The following is a 13860-nucleotide window of genomic DNA, read 5'->3' on the forward strand; positions in this document are numbered from 1 at the left end:
CCCATCCAGGGGTCCCCGTCCTGGAGCCCCGCCCCCGCCTTTCTAGGGAGAAGTCCACCCCCATCCAGGAGCCCCACTCGGAGGCCCGCTCCCAGAGAGGAGCCCCGCCCATCCAGGCAGGAAATCAGCGCATGTCGGGCGGACTCCTGCCCATTTGGGAGCCCCAGTTGGGGCCCCGCTCCCGTCGGGAATAGCCCCGCCCCCATCCAGAAGCCCCACTTGGGGGCCCCGCCCCTGTCGGGAATAGCCCCGCCCCCGTCCAGGGAGGAGCCCCGCCCCTGTCAGGAAGAGCCCCGCCCCCCCGTCCAGGGAGGAGCCCTGGCCCTGTCGGGAGGAGCCCCGGCCCCGTCCAGGGAGGAGCCCCAGTCCCCGTCCAGGGAGGAGCCTCGCCTCCCCGTCCAGGGAGGAGCCCCCCCCCCCCCCCCGTCCAGGGAGGAGCCCCGCCCCCCAGTCCAGGGAGGAGCCCCGCCCCCGTCCAGGGAGGAGCCCCGGCCCGGCCCGCGGCGGCGCGCCCTACTTGCAGGTGTGCACGTCGTAGACGCGCGCGCACTCCTGACAGCTCACGTAGCAGCACCAGTGGAAGACGCAGTGGCACTTCTCGCGGCGCCGCTCGGTGCGCGCGTTGTGGCCGCGGCCGCAGCACAGCAGGTCGCAGCCGTCGATGCCGTGCGAACTCACGTTGCACGTGCGGTCGCGGGTGCCGAACGAGCCGGTCTCGGGGTTGGGCTCGCAGAAGTTGGGCGAGGCCTCGTAGTACACCAGGTCGCCCTCCGTGGGCACCTTGAAGTAGGTGTAGCGCGGCCGCAGGGTCTCCACCCAGCCGCGCGACTCGCGGTGCTTCTCCACCACCATCTCCGAGGCGCTGTCATACTTGTCCTTGAGCAGGTCGCCGATGGCGCGGAAGTCGGGCTGCGACCACCAGCACGTCTTCACCTCGCAGCTGCCCGACAGCCCGTGGCACTTGCACTTGAGATGCATGTGGCTGGCGATGGCCTGCAGGAGCGCGCCGAGGGGCGTCAGGGCGGGCCCTAAGCACCCCCTTCCCCGGTTTGGTTCGTCTGCGCGGGGGCCCGTGTCCCCCCCCCCGGGGTGTGCTGCTTGCCTGCGGCCCCCCGCCCCATGAGCTCCTGGCGAGCCCAACGCAACCTGTCTCCTCCATAGAGGCCCTTCTCCGGGTTCCCGGCGCCGCCTCCGGGGCAGGGCACGTGCCTGCCGAGGTTCGCACCCTGGCAGACCCAAGATCCCCGGAGGGCAGGGCTGGCAGCCTCACCTCTCTCCGGGCTGGGTCTATTTCTACAGCCTTTATGACTGAGCGAGGGAGGGAAGGCACAGTAACAGTAACTGACGGTCTGGTCCGGGCATGCGGGAGGGAGGACATGAATGCTGACCTGGGGAGCCTAAGACGCAGCGCAGAGGACGTGTAGGCGGACGTGTAGGGAGAATCTAGGCGGCAAGTCTGGGGGCTGACCTGAGCGCACCTAACGGAGGAGGCTTGAGCAGAGCACCTTCAGGGCCCAGGAAGCTGGGTTTATGGGGCTGGAAGGCAATTCCAAGAGGAGGGAGGTAGTGTGGGGGGACAAGGCTGGGGGACTTTGGGGTCCTGAAGGCCAAAAGCCACAGGGCCTGGCCGAGGAATGGGTTTTTTCCCTTCTCTCTTTGAGGGAAGGGATGGGGTTGGGGGCGAAGGGGCGTGTGACTCAATCCGAATGTCTATGGTTGCACTGACCACCGTGGTGGACACCTACCACCATGAGCCCTGGAGATGTGGCTGGTCCAAAGTGCACTGTGCTGAATGCTGGCTCGCACAGAGTCCCCAGACTTCATGCAAGAAGAGGGTGTAAACTATCTCCTTCACTGGTTTAGTATTGATGGTGACCATTACTGCAATGATAACATGTTGGGTGATATATCTACCTTAGTAACACTTACTGGTAAAACTAATGTCACCTGTTTCCTTTTTAAATGTGGCTACCAGAACATTTTCAGCTACGGACGCGAGTCCCATTATACCCCTATTGGTCAGTGTGAGGTGGGCTCTGTGTCCAGATGCTGCGTCTTCCCTGCCCCCTTCTCCTGCTGTGTCTTCTACACTTCCCTCTCACACTGGCCCTTTCCTGGGGCATCAGTAATGACTGCATCCCTCCCCCGGTTAATTTCTGTCTCATCTCCATGTTCTTCTCTTTTCCAGAGGAGAGACCTCTTCAGTGTCTTTAGGTTTGCTTTTATCAGAGTTGTATCTGCATATACTTTAGAGTCTGAGAGTTCCTGAGACTCGCTCCCACACCCACACGGCACCTTCCCGACCAGCCAAGGCAACACCTGTGCCTCTTGCATCTCTAACAGAATGTTTGTCTTGCTGCCTCTTGAGCTTGGGGGCTCCAGCAATGTCTCCCCTCTCACCACGGAGGGTGGGAAATCAGCTCTTTACCATCACCCCACCACTGCAATGCACACCTGCCCAGCGCCCTCCACCCTAAAAACAGAAGCATAATCCAGTCAGATCAATATTCAGCACTGGCCGTATTGGAACTATGTTAAGTGTCATACCCAGCCGAGCCCTGTGATAGGGTATGATTCCTTTTCCTTTCCTACAAAACTTTGTTGTTGCTGTTTTTAGTGTACTTATTACAGATTCAGACTCAAACTTTCCCTGAATTGTCTAAATATCCTCTTTGAGATGTTCAAACACACCTCATATTCTAAGATTTCAGCTTCTTGGAGACATCTTTTTCAGAGGGTGTCTAGTAGATTTTGTGAAATGTGCATGCCCAAAATCACATCTTCTCTACTTAGAAAGTGGACAAGATGGTTTAGCTGGGTATAAAATGCTTGACTTAGAATCTTATTTCCCTTCAGAACTCTGATAGCACCTCTCCATTTTTATTCCAGCTCCCATTGTTCTTCTTGGGAACTCTGATGCCATTGTGATTCCTGATCCTTTGCATGAAACCCACGGTGTGGAGGGCTCCTCTGTGTCGTAGGCTGTGAATTTCATGGTGATAGGTCTTGATATGGGTCTCCTCTCTCATGTGCTACAGTCACTTACTGGGTCTGTTTGGTCTGAAACTTGTGATCCTCAGTCCTGGGAACCCTCCTGCCTTCTTTGCCGATTCCTCTTCATGTTCGTCATTGTCTTTCTTGGACAGATCCTCCATGTTCTCCATTCTTTTCCTATGGTCCATCTCTTTTTCTTTTTTCTTCTACTTCGTAGAAGGGTGTCTCAAGTATCTGCTAACCTTTGTGCTGAGAGTTTGGTTTCTGCTATTCTACTTTTAGTATCTAGCAGCTTTTTTCCCCCTCTCTGAATGTTCTTTTAATTTAACATCCTATTCTGCTTTTATGGAAGGAGTATTTTATTTCTCTGGGGATAGTGGCAGTTTTTTTTCTTTAACTGTTTTCAATCATTTAAAAATTTTTTTAAGTAATCTCTATGCCCAATGTGGGGCTCAAACTCATGACCCTCAGTCACGCACTCTACCAACTGAGCCAGCCAGGTGCCTGGAATAGTGGCAGTTTTTGAAGTTTTCATCTCTCTTTACAATGTCTCTCTCCCACCAGTTTTGTTTTTGTTTGTTTTGGTCTTCACCTTTGTGGTTGTGAGAGGCCTTCCTCAGATGTCCTGTGATCCTTGGCTGTCTGCTCATATTTAAAAGGAGGATACTACACATCGTGTTGGAAGCTCATGTGCTTGGTGAGGGCTTACCAGCATGGGCCCTCACTGTACAGTGACCTGGCTCCGTTATTTCATGGGGGAACCCCAGTCAGTATGTTTGAGTCTCTTCTTGGGTTGGTCCAATCCCCAGGGGAGAATCTTCCATTCTCCTGCCTAGAGGGTCATCAAGATTCACTGTGGGATACAGAGACTAGGAAGAGAAAGGCATGTGTAGATGGAGACTACTTTCACTTGGGAAGCCTCACCTTCACCCAGACTGTCCTTGGTGTCCCTCAGTGCAGACACACTGTGCTTTGCCCTTCCTGGAGAACACACCTCCTGACTTCTGCCATGGTAAAGGGGTGGGGGTGGGGGCTTGCCTGGATGGAAGGAGTTGGACAGAAGACCTGGTGGGTTATAAACTGCTTTTAAAGTAGATTATGGGGGCACCTGGGTGGCTCAGTCATTAAGCATCTGCCTTCGGCTCAGGTCATGATCCCAGGGTCCTGGGATCGAGCCCCACATCGTGCTTCTGGCTCGGCAGGAAGCCTGCTTCTCCCTCTCGCACTCCCTCTGCTTGTGTTCCTGCTCTTGCTATCTCTCTCTCTGTCAAATAAATAAATAAAGTCTTAAAAAAAAAAAAAACCAAAGTAGATTATCAACCCATCTTCCCATTTTTAGCCCCATTATTTATCTCTACTTTTCAAGACACCCAATACTAGTAAGTCCTGGGTTGGTTCTCAGAGTTCTTCTCTACTGGTTTAAGATTCTACTTTCTCCTAAGACCCAAGTATTCATGGATCTGCTTCTTAGTCTGAAACTTTTGCTGCCACTGTTAGCCCCTGGTTTCCATGTGGTCAGGAGTGTTCGTTCATTCAACATTCATTCACTGTCATTTTAGTGAGGTTCCGGGGAGTACAGAGGGATGCTTATGTTTTGGCATTCCTCATAGACCCTTCAGTTCTATAACGGCTATGTGATTCTTTCCCAAGTATATTCTATATTTTTATAGTTTCCAGTTCCCCTCTGAGACATTCAGACTCACGTTTTGGCTTTGTAAACCTAAGTAAGCATATTTCTTTTTTCACAATCTGTGTCTCATAATTCCAGTATCTGGAGTCCCTGTGGACTTGTTTCTGTGGTTTTTGCCGATGATCACTCATTGTGTCACCAGCTCATGTGACAGGTTATCCTTTGATTATGTGCTGGATGCTGTGTTTGAAAAATTATTTGTAGAAACATTTTTTGACCTTGAATAAGGTGATCATCCTCCAAAGAGGATTCGCCTGCTTTTTCCAGGTGTGTGGGAAAACCAGCAATTTGGGATCACCATAATCTGTTCTCAGATCTTGAGATTTTTCGAGCCTGCACACGTGAGCAAAGGTTGGTCTACTTCTGGTTTTCCTTTACTCCTCAGGGTCCCAGCCTAAACTGAGGAGAGTTTTCTAGAGATAACACCCTTGGTGGGCCCCTCAGCTCTGGGAGGCTGCTGGAAGTGCAGCTCAGTGTATGCACTCTGTCCAGATCAGGACAAAAGCTGCCTTGGGTACTGGGCTCAGGACTCTGCCTTCTCCTGGCCCTTGAGCTGCTAATTCCTCACCAGATGAGGTTACTTCTTTTACACTTAAACTAACTTTATGGGAGCATAATATACATACAAATAGTATATATGTTATAAATGCAAAACCTGACAAAATTTCACAAATTGCCACCACTGAACACCAGCTCCCCAGAAACTCCCATTATGTTCTCTTCCAGCTGTGCAGAGTCTCCTATTCAGCCTCCTATACCCTTTGTCGGTGTCTTTTTATGAACAGAAGTTCTTTACTTTAATGCAGTCCACATTATGGCTACATGTTTCTTTCATTGTAAGTGCTTTTTGGTCCTGTTTAGGAAACCTTTGCCTACTCCAAGGTCACAGAAATGTTCTCCTATGTTTTCTTCCTAACGTGTTTCTTTGTTTTACCTTTTCCATTTGGGTTCGTAATTGACCTTATATGTGGTGTGAGGTAGGGGTCAAGGTTGGTTTGTTGTTTTCTTCCCACCATATTGTTATCCAATTGACTGGGCACCCTTTATTGAAGAACTATTTCTTGTCTGCATTGCACTGTCCTCCCTGGGATAAGTCAGGTGGTGGTACACAGGTGGGCACCCTATGCTTTTAACAGGACACTTCTCCCATTTCGTCCTGTATTTGTACTTGTCTCGGGCAGGAAGATGAGTCAGTCACCTTGTCTTCTGTCGTTGGCCGTCCAATGCCTCAGTCCCCTGCGATCCCCTGGTTCCAAGGCCAGGGCCACCTTTGTGCGGCTGAATCTACGGGAGCTCTCTGGGTCCCACAAGTGGTCTGTGCTCCATTGGCTCCCCATGACCTTCAGACCCAGTCTTTCCAGCTTGGTCCCCGTGTCTCTTCTTCCTCTGCCCTCCCCATGCTATTCTACCGGGTGACCTCACTGGCAGTCATACGCTTTGGGCTGCTCCCAGGCTCCCGGCTTCCCTCCACCTAGATAACTGTGTTACTTTGCATGCGCTCCTTTCCACACCGCTGCAGGCAGAAGGCTTTTTTTGAGATGCCAGCCCAGGGTGTGGCTTCTCCGAGGTGCCCACGTCAACTTGTGTGTGCTTTTCCTTTTCACAGAATGTCGTGTGCTGTGCTGTAGGGCCTCACTGTCCTCCTCCCTGGACACGCAGGCCTTTCTGCCATTCTGCCACCCTGTGGGGATGCCCTTGACCCTTGTGCAGCCACTGGGCTGGGCTGTTTCAGACAGCCCTGGGCGGTAGGTGAGCACATACCCTCCTGGCCACCAGAGACAGCCCTCCCATGGTACTCCCGCCAAGCCACACCCTTCAGGGAACCAGGGCTCACATCCTGTTCAGAAAGCTTCTATTTGCCCAGGACCCTCAGGAATGTGGTCAGAGGGTGCACCCCCCAGACCCCACAGGGCCGCGGTGAGATGGCCCCCCATTGCACCCGCAGGATGCACGGGGCCTGGGTGGACGGCTCCCTGTGCACCTGAGAGCACGCAGGGCCGTGCACCCCGAGTACACTCCCCACTCCACGCACCCCAGCCAAGAGCGACCAACATACCTGGCGACCGGCCTCATTGTTGTGGCGGTTCATCGCGGAGCGGGCGTCTGGCCGGTTCTCCCGCGCGTCTGCAAACTCTCGAGACACCATGCCGCCAAACTCGATGTCCTCACTGCAGCCACCCCACTTCCAGCCCTCGCCCGGGGAGCCCTGGTGGCGGCTGCTGCAGCCACAGATGGCCGCGGAGCCCTCGGCACACGAGCGTGTCACGGCGAAGGCCACCCCGGCAGAGGCAATGGCGTGCACAAAGGCGGACTCCCGGGTGGCTGTGGAGAGAGGCGACTGGGTTGGCAGGACCTGGCAGCGGCTGGGGTGGTGGAGCCTGGCCCGGGGCATCGCGGCCCCTGGCTGGGCTGGGCCTGCGCCCCTGGGATGGGCGTGGGTCCCAGACTCAGTCCCTGGAGTGGCCAGGCAGGGCTGTGGAGGAGAGGGGTGCAGAAGACCCAAGGAGGAGGCCGAATATCAGGAGAAAGTACTTGGAGGGCCAACCAGCCCAAGGAGCGGCTCTGGACATCACTCCCCATGAGGAGCCGCAGGGACCCCTGCAATCCGAGGGTCAGATCCTAGCCAGTGCTGGCCAGGATGGGCAGAATCGGAACCCCGAACGCTACTGGGGGCAAGGAAATTGGTGCTGCCCCTTGCAAAGTGGTTTGACAGCTTCTTAAAACCAGACACCTACCATGTGACCAGGCCATTCAGCTAGGTATGTGCCCGGGAGGAAACTCAGGTGCTTGCACGGACCAGGAAGCAAATGTCATGGCTACTTTATTTGTAACAGCCCCAGTCTGGAGGCTCCCAGACGTCCATGAACAGGTCAACGGATAAAAATCTGCGGCCTGAAATAAGTCAGTCCTGGGGATGTGATGCTGCTAACAAATCTGTTCTGTGTGTTTAAAAGGTTGCTAAGAGAATAGGTCTTCACAAGAAAAACAACTGTAGCCATGTGTTGTGATGGGTATTAACCAGACTGACTGTGGTGATTATTTTGCAATGCATACATATATCGAATCAGTATGTTGTACACCTGAAACAAATGTTATGTGTCAGCGACAGCTCACGGAAAAAAGCAAAATGGAATTCTGTCTAGCAGTAACGGAATAAATGGCATGGGTGAATCTCAAATCATCTGCCAAGAAAAGGCAGACAAAAAACAAAACCTCCTTCTTGGGCCCCAACAGCCCAGGGTGGAGACCCCCCTACCCAGATGTCCACGCCGAAAGCTTCCGGCAGCCTAATGGCCTGTTTGGGTGGCAGCTCCTGGCCCACACACCGTCCACCTGCGCCTCTCATTCTGCCTGCACACTTTCCCCTCCCCCGCCCCAACTCCAGGAAGGGTCACCCCTTCTGGGACCTGCTCAAGACCGGTGCACACTTTGCCCTGTGATGGACCCTGCTCTCGGGCCTGGAGACTCTGAGGGCCTCCAGCATCCAGGTTGCTGCTGACCCCGGGGGCTGGTTCGGAGGCTGCCCAGGCCCCCAAAGGCGGGGGGGGAAACTGAGTCTGGGGAAGTGGTTTTGCAGAAGGGCAGAGGAGGAGGGCTGGAGCTTGGGAAGGAGCTGGTGAGACTGACCAGGAGTGGACAGAGGCATGTGGGAGGCGTTGAGGGAGGCCCAGAAGCACAGGGCGTGAGGGGGCTTTGCAGAGGCTCGATCCCCAGCCAGGCTTCCTCAGACTACATGAGGGCACCGTGCCTCCTGGGTCTGTGCAAGCCTTGCAGTGAGGGTTTGCAGCAGTGATCCCCTGCAGTGGACGGCGAGGGCAGGGGGCTACTGTGTGTGAGCGGGTGGAACTCCCTCATTCCTCCACAAGCGTGTACGGAGCACCTGCTCTTTGCCAGGTTCTGTGGGAGGGAGCGTGATGGCCTCATGGAGCGAATGGGCTGATTAGCAGGAATTTAAAAACCGAGGTGAAAACCATGGGCTTTGGAGCTTGGCGGGCCTGGGGCTGAACCTAGGCTGGGTGTCTGCTGTGGCTGTGAGGTGGTCCCGGCAGCTCACCTTTCCTGGGCTGGCAGGAGGGAGAAGGGAGCAGGAGAGACGTGATGATGGGCCCGACCAGGCCTTCCATGCCGGGCGTGGGGTGGGTGCCCTGCATGTCCCCACGGTCCTCCTGGGCAGCAGGCCTGCACAGTGCTGGGGCTCCCAATGGCTCCCATCGTGGGGTGCGGCTGCCTCCCCACCCACATCAGTGCCCAGGGGGCTTTTGTCTTGGGAGGGGGATGAGCGGGGGGGCTTCATCCTGGGTGGCGAGCAGAGGCCACAGGCAGAGGCTGTGGGCTGCTCCCCACGCTTCCCCAAGCTCGCACGCCCCAAAGCCCAGGTAGGTAGAGGCAAGGGAACGGCGAGACGGGTTCCAGCCAGCAGCATGCACACACTCAGACTCACTCAACACCCGACACACCTGTCACTGAAAAACGCACATTGACCATCTTGTGCCTCCCCCCCACCCCCCAGGCCTTCCCGTGAGTCCAGCCCTCAGCATCTGTCACCTGCACCATCAGAGGCTCCTGGAGGGAACCCCCACCCCCAGCCTCCAGCCTCCCCCCACCCACATGTGTGTGTCACACGTCTGTGCGCACACACACACTCACAAACACACATGCACGTATGTGCACACACAAACATGCATGCACACACAAACACATGTGCACACAAACACATGCACACATGCACAGGCGTGCACATATGCAAACACACGCACACATGTGCACACATAAACATGCATGCACACACGAACACATGCACACGTGCACAGACGTGCACATATGTGAACACATGCACACATGTGTGCACACAAACATGCACGGCACACAAACATGTGCGCACACAGAAACACATGCACAGACGTGCACATATGCAAACACATGCACACATGTGCACACACAAACATGCATGCACAGACGTGCACATATGCAAACACATGCACATATGTGCACACATAAACATGCATGCACACACGAACACATGCACAGACGTGCGCATATGTGAACACATGCACACATGTGTGCACACAAACATGTGTGCACACAGAAACACATGCACACATGTGCACACACAAACATGCACGCACACACAAACACATGCACACATGCACAGACGTGCACATATGCAAACACATGCACACATGTGCACACATAAACATGCATGCACACACGAACACATGCACACGTGCACAGACTGCACATATGTGAACACATGCACACGTGTGTGCACACAAACATGCATGGCACACAAACGTGCACACACAGAAACACATGCACAGATGTGCACGCACAAACATGTGCGCATATGCAAACACACATGCACACACAAACACACACGCAGATACATGCACACACAGGCTGAAGGCACAGCCCTTTGTTTCATGCCCACCTAGCCCTGCCTGGTCCCGGACATAACTCTTGGGGTTATGTCTTGCTTGACCTGCACACAAGCCTGCCCCACCTGCTGCCCTCCCAGCTTTGGAGCTGCTCCCTGGCCTCCAGCCACACTCAGCCCCCTCCTCCCCTAGGGCGATTTCTGCTGTTCCCCTGGCATGTGCACCTGCCATTTCCCCTGTCTGCTCTTCAGGCCGGGGTCCAGACCACACTGTCTGGGTGTGGTCAGTGCCTGGCCCCGGAAGGCCTTGCCTCCGTCCACTCCTGATTCATTCCCTCCCCAGCCTGGAAGCTCCCTGAGGCGGGGACTGTGTTGTGTTCATCTTTCGTTTCCAGGGGCCCTGGGCTGGACAGGGAGGCCCAGCAGGATCTGAGCCTGGGGGCTGGCGCTCCATCACTCCCCACTCAGCAACCTTCACTGTCCCCTTTCCCAAAGGCCAGCCAGTCAGCCGCTCCCCCAGATGCTGGACGCCCTTGCCTCGCTTTGCTTCTGTAACACGATGCATCGGGCAGGCGTGGAGCTGCCTTCTGAGGGTCGAAGGCCTCCGTGAATAAATGCCAGTGTGCCCTGAACATGGACTGCTTGTCCTTCTGTCCCTCCCTCCAGCAGAGCCACACCTTTACTTTGTCTTCCCAAGAGAATGTTCTTCTCTGAGGGTGGGCTTGGCTCCTTGCTTGCTCGCCCCGCCAGAGCCCCGGCCTGCGGCCTCCCCTGCACCCTGTACGGGGGCCTGCAGGCTCCTGGGGCAGGCCGTATGTCCTGGGCACTCCAGGAACCCAGTGAACACACCCGGGGCCTTTCCCCGCTGCACCCTCTGGCTGCTTCCAGCTGGCCGAGGCCCCTGGTGGCCCTTCTCCAGGCCCTGAGTGCCCGACCCCGGCCCAGAGGGCCAGAACCACTCATTGTGGAGGAGACTGAGATAAGGGGAGAGCCGGCGAGCCTAGGGCCTTGTCCCTTCCCCGAACAAGGGCTTGGCTGCTTATCAGTCTCAGGCAGACAGGCCAGGCCACCAGACACACTCGAGGGGAAGGACGTGCTCGGGGCAGGGGGGGGGGCCCCTTGAACTTGGAGGAGGAACTCAGTCCTGCCCTGCTCTGTCACCAGCTGGCTGTGTGACCCTGCCCAGGCCTTCCTCCCCATGGGCCTCAATCTCCCTTTCTGCCCCACGAGGAAAGGGCTCATCACACACGAAGTCCCGAAGGCTGAGGACACCTTGTAGCCTGCCTTCAACTTGCTCCAAAGGAAAAGATGCCTCTGAGGAGAGGCCACGAGACCCGCGGCCAGAAAAGCATGAGGTGGTTTGCTCTGGCAAAGACCGCCTGCTTAAAATGGAAGATGCGGCCTCCACGCAGTTGCAGACGCCTGTCCCACCCCACCTTGCCCAAGCGGTCAGGGCTGTGGGCACCCCAGTGGGCAGGCGGGGGGCACCCATGGAGGCCTTCTCACCAAAGAATCAGGAAACATCAGACAAACCCAAAAGGCCTGCCCGAGCTCCTCCTAGTCTCGAGGGCACGGAGGGCAAGGGCCAGGCGGACCTAGGATGGGATCTGGACAGGCAGAAAAACAGGTGAAATCTGGGTAAAGTCTGGAGCTAAGTTAACACTGATGGATCTTTGTTCTGATGGATGCAGCTGGATTTGTGGGTTGTCAGCCCTGGGGGAGGTCTGGGAGGGGATATGGACTCTGGGCACCATTCCTGCGATGCTTCCGTATGTCTACAATTCTTTCTAAAGAAAACATGAAAACACATGCTGAGGCCGTGCAGAAGGAAGACTAGCAGTGTGTCCAGGTGACACCCCACAGTAGTGGGGCTTCTGATCCAGGGGTCTCTGGGCAGGCTTCACTGTGAGCAGGAATCAAGGGCATGCCGGAAAACTTGTGGGGTGTGTGTGTGTGTTTGGATAGAGAACCCATTGCTTTTATCAGATTTCCACAGGGGTTTGAAACAAGAAGGTCACGGTCTGACTAGCTGGGGCAGCCTCAGGCTTTGCAGGAGGTGGGACAGGGCTCCCCTGAGGCCGTGGGTGGGGAGGGCACAGTGAGGACTCAGACCAGGGTCTGGAGCCCTGGCAGCCGCCCCAGTCACGGCAAGGTTTTTAGCCACCGACAGCAGCTTTGTCAGAGGTTTCTGCTTCTGTTTACACAACAGAGGCAGCTAGGGCGTGGGAGGCGAGCCATCCCACCATGGGAAGGGAATCACGTCCTTGGAATGAGATTGGAAACACCTCTGTCACCGTCACCGGCAATGGGGTCCGGCAGGTCAAGGGAGGAGGAGGGCACACGGGCCCCTGGGATAGAGTTGGCCCAAGGCTTTGGAGCTGCTCAGGCCTGCCCTGCTGGCCCCGTGGTGCTTCTTCACACCCGTGAGGTGGGCTTTGCCTCCCTGGGTCTCAGCACTCCAGAACTGGACTGATCTTGTTTCCAGACTTGGATGTCACAGGACTGTCAAGTACCAGAGATCATTTGAGGACAGAACGAGGACTGCCAGATGTTGTCACTTTTCCGTGAGAGGATAAGACATATGGAAAATGACTGTCACAATTTCAGAATTGAGGTCGGGGTGGGGAAAAGGAAGAAGAGAGGGAATGTAGTGACAAAGTTGTTCTGTGAGTTAAGCATCCTCCCTGGGGAAGGTCATCTTTGCTAGAAACTTGACGTTGTTTCATTACCAATTATTTATTGAGTTCTTGCAAAGTATCAATGATCTACCCCCCTTCCATTCATCTACCATCCTTCCATTTATCCTTTTATCTGTCCATCCACCAACCATTTATCCATCTACCATCTATTTACCCATCCATTCATCCATGTCCCCACGCACCCATCCATCCATCCATCCACCATCCATTTGTCCATCCACCATCCATTTATCCATCTACCCATCCATTTATCCATCTACCCATCCATCCATCCACCATCCATTTATCCATGCACAGTCCATTTATCCATCCACCATCCATTTATCCATCTACCATCTACCTATCATTTATCCACTCACCATCCATTTATCCATCCATCCATCCACCATCCATTTGCCCATCCACCATCCATTTATCCATCTACCATCTATTTATCCATTTATCCACTCACCACCCATTTATCCATCCATCCATCCACCATCCATTTGTCCATCCACCATCCATTTATCCATCTACCCATGCATCCATCCAGCGCCCTTTTATTCACTCATGGTCCATTTATCCATCCATCCATCCATCCATTCATCCATCCATTCATCCAGGATCTGAGAGTCTATAAAGAGCTAAACCCTAGGCTCAGAACTAGGAATATGAGGTGGGTAAAATGTAAGGTGCCCATTCTCAAGAACCAAGGTAAGAAATCTGCAAGAAAATGGATTGCCGCTCTATCTGGTGAAATTTCTAACAATCCAGGTTTTCAAAAGTTGAATGAACTACCCATCCAATTGTTAATTAAGGAGAAGAAAGAATCCCTGTACTGGAAAGGAGGAGGATGAACTAGGGGAATCCTGCCTTTAGTGAGAGGCTCTGCTATTGTGGATCAAGTTCTTGGCTTTGAGCTGTGCTAAGTCACCTGCCTTACAGTTCATGAGAGATAGAATAGGGGAAATAATGACACACAATGAAGCTTGGCAACTTGAACTCTGGGGCAAGATTGGGATGGATGGATGGGTAGATGAGTGGGTGGGTGAGTTGCTGGCTGTCTGATTGGATGGATCTGTAGATGGGTGGATACATGGATGGATGGATGGATGGATGCTGGG

At 54.6% G+C, this 13860-nt stretch overlaps 1 protein-coding gene across 1 annotated transcript in view; it reads right to left on the minus strand.

Annotated features, from left to right (window-relative positions):
- Positions 1-513: 513 nt before the first annotated feature.
- The window catches only part of WNT3A (Wnt family member 3A), a 46488-nt gene continuing 33141 nt past the window's right edge, over positions 514-13860 (minus strand). Inside the window, exons 3-4 of the mRNA XM_032397870.1 lie at positions 6741-7006; positions 514-993 (exon numbers count right to left, since the gene is read on the minus strand). Of these exons, the coding sequence (XP_032253761.1) occupies positions 514-993; positions 6741-7006 (746 nt within the window). The remainder of the gene's footprint in view (positions 994-6740; positions 7007-13860) is intronic.

The sequence above is a fragment of the Phoca vitulina genome, unplaced genomic scaffold (assembly GCF_004348235.1).
Source record: "Phoca vitulina isolate PV1807 unplaced genomic scaffold, GSC_HSeal_1.0 scaffold106, whole genome shotgun sequence".
NCBI lineage: Eukaryota > Metazoa > Chordata > Mammalia > Carnivora > Phocidae > Phoca > Phoca vitulina.